The 8792-nt window shown below is 57.7% G+C and overlaps 1 protein-coding gene across 1 annotated transcript in view; it reads left to right on the plus strand.

Annotated features, from left to right (window-relative positions):
* The window catches only part of IPO9 (importin 9), a 58759-nt gene extending 50554 nt beyond the window's left edge, over positions 1-8205 (plus strand). Inside the window, exons 15-24 of the mRNA XM_055144398.1 lie at positions 465-691; positions 2065-2213; positions 2997-3125; positions 4282-4557; positions 4706-4872; positions 5529-5662; positions 6150-6272; positions 6636-6740; positions 6862-6938; positions 7236-8205. Of these exons, the coding sequence (XP_055000373.1) occupies positions 465-691; positions 2065-2213; positions 2997-3125; positions 4282-4557; positions 4706-4872; positions 5529-5662; positions 6150-6272; positions 6636-6740; positions 6862-6938; positions 7236-7346 (1498 nt within the window). The 3' untranslated portion in view covers positions 7347-8205. The remainder of the gene's footprint in view (positions 1-464; positions 692-2064; positions 2214-2996; positions 3126-4281; positions 4558-4705; positions 4873-5528; positions 5663-6149; positions 6273-6635; positions 6741-6861; positions 6939-7235) is intronic.
* Positions 8206-8792: the final 587 nt, after the last annotated feature.

The following is an 8792-nucleotide window of genomic DNA, read 5'->3' on the forward strand; positions in this document are numbered from 1 at the left end:
AAGGTAGGGTGCTTGTCTTGCACATGGCCCACCTAGATTCAGTCCCAGCATCCCATGGTTTCTGAGCACCACCAGGGGTGATTCCTGAGTGCAGAGCCAGGAGTAAGCCCTGAGTACTGCAAGGTGTTGACCTAAAAACAAAACAGATCTTTTAAAAACAAACCAACAGCTAGAACGATAGCACAGCGGGTAGGGCGTTTGCCTTGCAGTCGGCCAACCCAGGTTCAATTCCCAGCATCCCATATGGTCCCCAAAGGACCGCCAGAAGGAATTCATGAGTGCACAGAACCAGGAGTAGCCCCTGAGCATTGCCAGGTGTGACCCAAAAAGGAAAAAAAAACAGTGTAAGATGTCAAAAACTTAACCAGCTCACGTCTTTCCTCCGCCTACACAGCGCACTGCTGCCATGTGGCGCTGGTCAGAACCGCCCCCCGCAGCGTGTCTCTCTTCCTCGTTCTCTGCAGTTACTGTGACCAGCTCAAGGTGTCGGAGAGCACACACGTGCTGCAGCCCTTCCTCCCCAGCATCCTGGACGGCCTGATCCACCTCGCGGCCCAGTTCAGCTCCGAGGTCCTCAACCTGGTCATGGAGACCCTGTGTATCGTCTGCACCGTAGACCCGGAATTCACTGCCAGCATGGAGAGCAAAATCTGCCCCTTCACCATCGCCATCTTCCTCAAGTACAGTAACGGTACGCAGCTGGCGGGGGTGGCAGGAGGGGCATTGAGGAAAGGTCCTGGGGGGTGAGCTTGGGTGGAAGTTTCTGTAGGTCTGATGGTCTGGAGCGTCACAGGTCAGGGAGATGGCCTTCATGCTCAGCATACAGCAGCCCTGGGTTGGATTCCTGGTGCCACAGGAACCCTGAGCAGGGGTGACCCCTGGACCTTGCTGGTCATGGCCCAAAAGAAAAGAATGTAAGAGTAGAGAGTTGTGCTGTAAGTACAGCGGTACTAAAAGAAGGCCATGGGGCCTAGAGAGAGAGTACAGTGGGTAGGGTGCTTGCCTTGCTCACGTGACTGACCCAGTTTCAGTCCGCAGCACCCCATATGGTCCCTCCAGCCTCTCCAGGAGTACAGAGCCTAGGAGGGCCCAAACAGAAATTTACAGTTTTCGTGATAAAGTAGGAAATTGAACAACTGAAGCAGATACTTTCTAAAAGATCTAGATTTTAGATCTATAATTTAGTAGACACTGAACATGGGGGTGGGGGGCGCCGGGCGAAGCATACCCAGACTACTCAGCATTTACTCCTGGCTCTGCTCAGGGATCATCCTGGCATTCCTTGGGAAACATGTGGTGCTGGGGATCCAACCAGGGCCAGCCCTGGGCAAGGCAAATGCCTTAGCCCTATACTGTCTCTCCAGCCCCTATACTGAGTTCTTTTGAAAAAACTCATGACCAAAAGTGTTCATCTGCTGTTTTTCATAGGTTTAAAAGAAAATTAGAAATAATAACACCAAGTATCTATAATGAGATACTATGCAGCCACTGAAAATGAAACTTCAGGGGCTAGGGAGATGGCTCAAAGGACTAGAATACAGGCTTATATTGAGAAGCCCTGGGCTCATTCCCCAGTATCACATGGTCCCCCAAGATGCCAGGAACAATCCCTGAGCACCACCAGTTGCAACAACAAAAAACTGAAAAATAATGTGGGGGCCTGGAGTGATAGAACAGCAGGTAGGGCATTTGTCTTGCACGTAGCCTACCTGGGTTTGATCCCCGGCATCTCATAAGGTTCCCCAAGCACCACCAGGACTAAGTCCTAAGCACCACCAAGTGTGACCCAAACCCCCTCCCACCCTGCACCAAAAAAAAAAAAAAATTTGCCCCAATAAAAGAGTCATGTTTGTCTGAGGCATAGCTTGCAGTTTTGTGTTGCTCAGGGAGGTGTGCGTGCACTCGACTTCAGGAGGTCAGTGGCCTCCTGCAGCCACTGCTCGTGTGGCCCAGCCTCAGGAGCGTGAGCCTCTGTCGGCAGATGTGCCGTAGCCGGGCACCGTGGAGCCAGCGCTTGTGCAGACCCTCCGTCAGAAACATCGTGCATTCCCTTCTCCTTCCCAGATCCGGTCGTGGCTTCGCTGGCACAGGACATCTTCAAGGAGCTGTCCCAGATCGAAGCTTGTCAGGGCCCCATGCAGATGCGGCTGATCCCCACTCTGGTCAGCATCATGCAGGCCCCTGCAGACAAGATCCCCGCCGGCCTCTGTGCGGTAAGGGGGTGTGGGTAGGTGGGTGTGTCCGTGGATGCTGTTCCCAGCATCGGGTGTGCCGTCTCCCTTCCTTTCCTTTCTGGAGCCCCCCGCCCTTCTCTCCCCCGTCCCCACCACTCACCCCCCATCTCCCTCCTGTCTCTCCCCTCATTATTCCCCAAGCAGAATGGTTGGTCCAAGGTGGGCAAAAGTCTGCGCACGTGCTCCGCATGCAAGGCCCCCAGGCTTAACTCCCAGCACCATGTAGGCCCCAGTGGGACTTGCCCCTGACCTTTGTCAAGTGTGGACAGAAAACATAAATTTGCTTCACTTGATAAGACAGGCCTTGCATGCAGCCAAACCCCAGTTCCATCCCTGGCACCCAGTGTGGTCCCCCAGGCGCTGCCAGGAGTGATCCCAGAATGCAGAGTCAGGAGTGAGCCCTGAGTACCACTGCGTGTGGCCCAGAACCAAGAAGGAAAAGAATATGCCTCCCCTTATTACCAACCCCCCCTCTCTGACTGATGCCAGGGCTGGTACCTGGGGCATGTCCACGCCACCCTTCCCACCCCGCCACAAATCTCTTGCCACCCCTTTGACTCAGGTGCTAGGTGACGGTGAGGAGGCATCGAGCTCTGTCTGCTTTTCGTCATTCCTTTCTGAAACTCGTCCTTCCTAAGTGGCCTTTCCCTGGGTCACAGTGTTATGTCCACCCAGTCGGGACCTGGGTTATGGGGACCCCTCCAGCCCGCCTTCTGCCCCGCGCTTGAAGCAGTCTGGGCTGTTTCTCACTCTCGCCCACAGACCGCCATCGATATCCTGACCACTGTCGTGCGGAACACCAAGCCGCCCCTCTCCCAGCTCCTCATCTGCCAGGCCTTCCCCGCCGTGGCGCAGTGCACCCTCCACACCGACGACAACGCCACCATGCAGGTGGGTGCCTGGGCTGCAGCCGTGCTTAAAGCTACAGATAGGGCCAGGGAAGGGTCAGACTCCAAACACCAGTCCCTGTCGCTCTGTGGTGCAGGGGTGGAGCGGGCAGATGCCAGGCGCCCTGCCCCGCAGTCTGCGCTCGCTACTTCGGAAGAGATCCAGCCGTAGGAAGGTTTCTCCTGGATAGTTCTGCTGGTCCAGTTAGCAAAGCGGTAGGCCTTGGTCAGTGGGCTTTTGTGTCCAGTCTGTATGCTCCTGTATGCGCCATCGTAGGCATGTATTTGCCAGTACCGGAGGTAGGTCTTCTTTCTCCCTCTGTATTTAAACATCATGGTGTACAAAGTTTGCTCAGTGATGCGTTTGCAGGCATTCAGTATTCCCACCCCAATCCCTCCACCACTGTCACCTCCCCTCCACCACTGCCCCCATTTCCCAACCATCCCCCAAGCCAGCCCCATAGCAGGTCCAAAATAATTTATTTTCTGTTTCTTGCTACCACTAAACGGCTAATGGAATTATAACAAAAAATACTTCATTAAGAGAAAATTGGTGGTAGTTGTTCTATCTTACCATGGGGACAGTTAAGTCTTGTCTGAGGGTTTCCTAGACTGTTGTTGCTAGTTGAGCTTTCAGTGTTAATGTTCTTGCTTATTGAGCTTACTGGCTTCTGTCCTACTTTCCCACCTAATATGGCGGGCTCCTACTGGGCTGCCAGTATTGTAGATTCGGAGGTGTTTGTGGCTGCAGATGTGGCCACACACTCCAGAAACTGGATCCAAACTATTTAACTGGGCAGTGAGCTTACGTGGGGGTGACTGCCGGGGCTCCGGGACGTAGAGCAGGGTTGTGGGGGAGCTCTCGCCCCCACTCCAAGAAGGCCCCAGAGTTCTCAGCCAAGGAACCAGAGGTAGGTCTCTGGGTGAAGACTCAGTTTGCGGGTCCTCTTCGCGCAGAGAGGCCTTTCTCTGAGATGTCTGACGGGGCGAAGCAGGGCCGGGCAGTGCCAGGCTCCATCAGCGACAGTCTTACTGACGCTGCCATGAGCCCAGGAGCGTCCACAGTCCCGCCAGTAACAGCTGCCCCTGCTGAGACAGAGGCCCGGGGATGCCTACGCCTCACCCTGTGGCTGATCCTGCTTGTCACCCTGTCTCCTCAGAACGGTGGTGAGTGCTTGCGAGCCTACGTGTCAGTGACACTGGAGCAGGTGGCCCAGTGGCACGACGAGCAAGGTCACAACGGGCTGTGGTACGTGATGCAGGTGGTGAGCCAGCTCCTCGACCCCCGCACCTCCGAGTTCACCGCAGCCTTCGTGGGCCGCCTGGTCTCCACGCTCATCTCCAAGGCGGGGCGGGAGCTGGGGGAGAACCTGGACCAGATCCTGCGCGCCATCCTCAGTAAGATGCAGCAGGCCGAGACGCTGAGCGTGATGCAGGTAGGAGCACAGTGGCGCAGGGGCGGGCGTCAGCCGCGCTGGTCTGCTCTGCAGGGCCGTGTCTGTCTGTCCTCCCGTGCCCTGACTGCCCTGTCCCGCTCGCCCTCGTCTCCTCTCCCTGAAGCCCTTATCCTTCCTGTCGCCATAGTCCCTCATCATGGTGTTCGCCCACCTGGTGCACACCCAGCTGGAGCCGCTCCTGGAGTTTCTGTGCAGCCTCCCGGGACCCACGGGCAAGCCCGCGCTCGAGTTCGTGATGGCGGAGTGGACAAGCCGGCAGCACCTGTTCTATGGGCAGTACGAAGGCAAAGTCAGGTAGGGCTTCCTCCCCGCGTCGTCTTTGCGCCTTTCCTCTGCCTCCCCTTTCTCCCTCCCATGTGCCTCAGTGGCTCCCGTCTGTCGTACCTGGCTCTGTGTTCAGGGATCACTCCTGGCAGGCTCAGGGAACCGTATGGGGTGCTGGGGATGAAACCCAGGTGGGCCACGTTCAAGGCCAGCACTCTCCCCGCTCTCCTGCCGCTCCAGCCCCCCGCCTGTGTTTCTTGGTTACTAATCTGTGTCTTCGAATAACTTCCGTCTTGAGATCTCCAAGAGTTGGGCAGAGAGGAACTGTCCCCTTTGCTCTCTGCTGACCAGAGGTCGTCCTCTGCCACAAAATCCCCACCCCTGCCAAGGCCTGGTTCCCCGCCATAGGCCCCCATCTTTGTAACCTGGATTTTCTCACTGGGTGTCCTGCGTGCTGATCCCACGGCCTCTCATCAGCCCATGACACCGTCCGGGGAGGCAGCCTCATTCAGGGGGGCACTTCTCCTTAGCCCACTGCAGGCCCTGCCGGCTTGCTCGCACTCACCTCACTAGTTGCCAGCATCACTGTCACCATCTCAGAGAGAGCCTCAGCACCGGAGCACTCAGCTCCGTGGCGTGAGTCCCGGCTCGGTGGCTGACGGGCCCTCTCTGGATCTCTCCGCCAGCTCGGTGGCCCTGTGCAAACTGCTCCAGCACGGCATCAACGCCGACGACAAGCGGCTGCAGGATATCCGCGTGCAGGGCGAGGAGATCTGCAACATGGAGGAGGGCGTCCGCACACGCTCCAAGTCGGCCAAAAGTAGGTGGCGCCACGCCGGCCCCCAAGCACTCAAAGCAGAACGAATGTCCCTGCGGCCGGAATCCAACCCAAACGCTCTCTGGTGCTATGACTTGCCAGCTTCCGGCTCCATCCAGGGACTGATAGACTTTCAGGCTTCGCATGTGTCTGTGGTCAGGCCCCTGTGCTCGTGACCAGTGGGGCGAAGGGCAGTGCTGCTCACTGGGCTGTCTGTTGAGTCACCTCAGACTGAGGTCCCGGGGCCTGGTAACCGTGTTCTATGGAGTTGTGGGTTTCTGGGCTTTCCTGCGGGCCGGAGCCCTCTCGTGATAGCAGAACTCAGAACAACCAGCAGCATGCAGCCCCCGTGCCTTGTGTGATCCTGTGGCCCCTGGATAATGAAGAGGCCGAGGGCTGGGAAGAGATCCTACGGGGAGCGGGTTCGGGAGGGCGCTGCCAAAAGTGAGCCCGTGACAGTCTGACTGGAAACTGTCGCTTTCCTCCCCAGACCCTGAGCGCTGGACGAACATCCCTCTGCTGGTCAAGATCCTGAAGCTGATCATCAACGAGCTGTCTAACGTGATGGAGGCCAATGCTGCGCGCCAGGCCACTCCCGCGGACTGGCACCAAGGTGCCCGGGCCCCCTCTCCCGGGCCATGGGCGGCCCAGCAGAGCCAGTGACACGTTTCCAGACCGTCAGTTCGGTGTCTCTGGTGTTCCTCTCTGGGCTTACTGTGCACCTCCTGGGTGGGCTGCTGGGTGCCTGCAGAGCGACTTTCCTGCAGCCCTAGAGGGGCGGAGGCTGGGGGCAGCCAGGAGCCAGCGCACCCTTGCACCCTCCCAGGCGTCATTGTCCCCGAGGGTTTCTCCACCTCTTCTCACCCTCCCAGGCCCCGGCTGGAGTGTCGGCCCCTGCGCCCTCGCTCTTCGGGCCTCTTGGGGTTTGGGAGGGGAAAGTGCGTGCTGTGCTTAGCTGCTTTTCGTCCCCGAGCAGATGACTCCAACGACATGTGGGAGGACCAAGAAGAGGAAGATGAAGAGGAGGAGGATGGCTTGGCTGGTCAGCTCCTATCCGATATTCTTGCCACAAGCAAATACGGTGAGCAGGACCGCGGTGGCTCTTTCACTGGCGGCGAGAGTGGGGTGCTGAGGAGAGGGAGCCCTGGGCTCCGGCCCTTCTCCCCGGGGCTGACCCCGCCTGTGTGGGCTGTCTCCGGCAGAGGAGGACTACTACGAGGATGACGAGGAAGACGACCCGGATGCCCTGAAGGACCCGCTGTATCAGATCGACCTGCAGGTGAGCGGCCAGAGCCCAGCTGCTGTGGTCAGTGCTCAGGGAGCCCGGGTGATGCCGGGATGGAGTCAAGGCCTGCCAAGGGAGGCTGTGCCGGGAAGGGCTGGGGCTGGGCTGTGCGACGGTTCTTGGGAGACTCGGTTCCCTGTGGACCTCAGTCTCCGGGTTGTTAGACTAGATCCAAGAGGGAGAGAGCCGTCCCCCCAGACACCAGCCTTCCTCCACGTGTCGCCCACCCCCCCCCCAGTGTGTCCCGTGCCCTGGCGGCACTCAGTCGTGTCCCTCTCCTCGCCTCTGCAGGCATACCTCACGGACTTCCTCTGCCAGTTCGCTCAGCAGCCCTGCTACATCATGTTCTCCGGCCACCTAAATGACAACGAGAGGCGGGTCCTGCAGACCATCGGCCTCTGAGCCACAGAGCCTTTCCACGCGTGCTTCTCCGCCTGGCCCAGCCACCGGCCGTCTCGACACCCTACTGGCCTTGAGATGTAATGTCTCTTCCACCTCGGTGGCCTCCTGACTCACGGCCACTGGCCTTTGCAGAGTGACGTTGGTAACAATTCAGATCACGTTCGCCAGTGCTGTCGTATAGGAATGCTGGAACAAAGACGTTTCTCGCCCCCTACCCCACTCCGGCCCCCGAAGATAGCCCCGTCTCTAGAACCTTCTTATCCCAGCAGTGCCCCCTGAGTCCTCTTCTGGCCCCGTCCAGAAGCAGTATTGCCCAGAAGGATTATGTGTTCATGGATTATTCTGCCCCACCTCTGGGGACATTTCTATTCTTCAAGCAGACCTGTCTACTTCCTGGGACGCTCTCTGCACTCTCACCCCTGTGAGAAAGATGGGGGCCCCGCCTTCCACACAGACGCTCCGGGGTCTCCATGGGCATGAGGGGGAGCAGCTGGAGACCAAGCCCTCTCCTGTGACTGCTCCTTAGCGCCCCCGACGAGGCCCCCGGCAGAGGAAGTCGTCTTGCTGCCCACTGCATGACAGCCCGTCCGCCCCGTGTGCCCTCCACACAGACACACGCAAGCCAGGCAGATCTCGGTTTGTTTTTACCTTAAGAGGAAAAGTGGGAAAACTTTTTTTTTTTTTAAGTCCGCCTGATCCAACCATATTTAATACACCTCTCTCCCACATGTTACTGGTCTGCTATGAAGGTCCCTCCCCCACCACCACCCCTCAGGAATCCCTAAAGTGGTTAAGTTGTAGCCCTGAAATTTGCAATGTTGTATTTTTCTAGGAGAGTAAAGTAATCTTTACCAATGAATTTAGTCCCATGGTCTAAGGTCTCGGCACCTCTTTTCCCTTTAGAGGGAAGACCCAGGTAGGACTAGGTGGAGCCCATCTCGACTCTAAGGGCTGTCTCAGCTGACAGTGTGCGGGAGGATTCTCTGGACTGGTGATGCTCGATCTAGTTTTCCATTTTGGTCCTTTGTGCGTGCATTGCCAGGTGTCAGGCCCACGGCCTCACACACGCAAGGCGCACCCTCTCCCACTGAGCCCCAGCCTGGGAATTGATGTGTGTGTGAGGGAGGGCCTTTAGCTGGGAAATTTAATCTGTAGCGGGTAGAGCCCAGTATCCCTGTTGGGGATAGTGCCCACATCTGGTGCCCATGTTTAGTACTGAGACTGTTTCTGAACGTTGGCAGCCAGACCAATAGGGTTTGCATGGAAAGTGGTTGTGAATCTCCCTCCTCGAGGGCAGGCCTCCGCCAGGGAGCTTTTACTCAGCAGGTGAAGCACTTGTCTGGAAGCCAGTGGTGTCTCGGTGCAACTAGGTATCGCTTCTGCAGGATGCGGAGGGCTGTGGAAGTTACTCTCTCTGAAAGCCCACAGACACGCATACTCACTTCG

This window comes from Sorex araneus, chromosome 7, assembly GCF_027595985.1.
Source record: "Sorex araneus isolate mSorAra2 chromosome 7, mSorAra2.pri, whole genome shotgun sequence".
NCBI classification, from domain to species: Eukaryota; Metazoa; Chordata; class Mammalia; order Eulipotyphla; family Soricidae; genus Sorex; species Sorex araneus.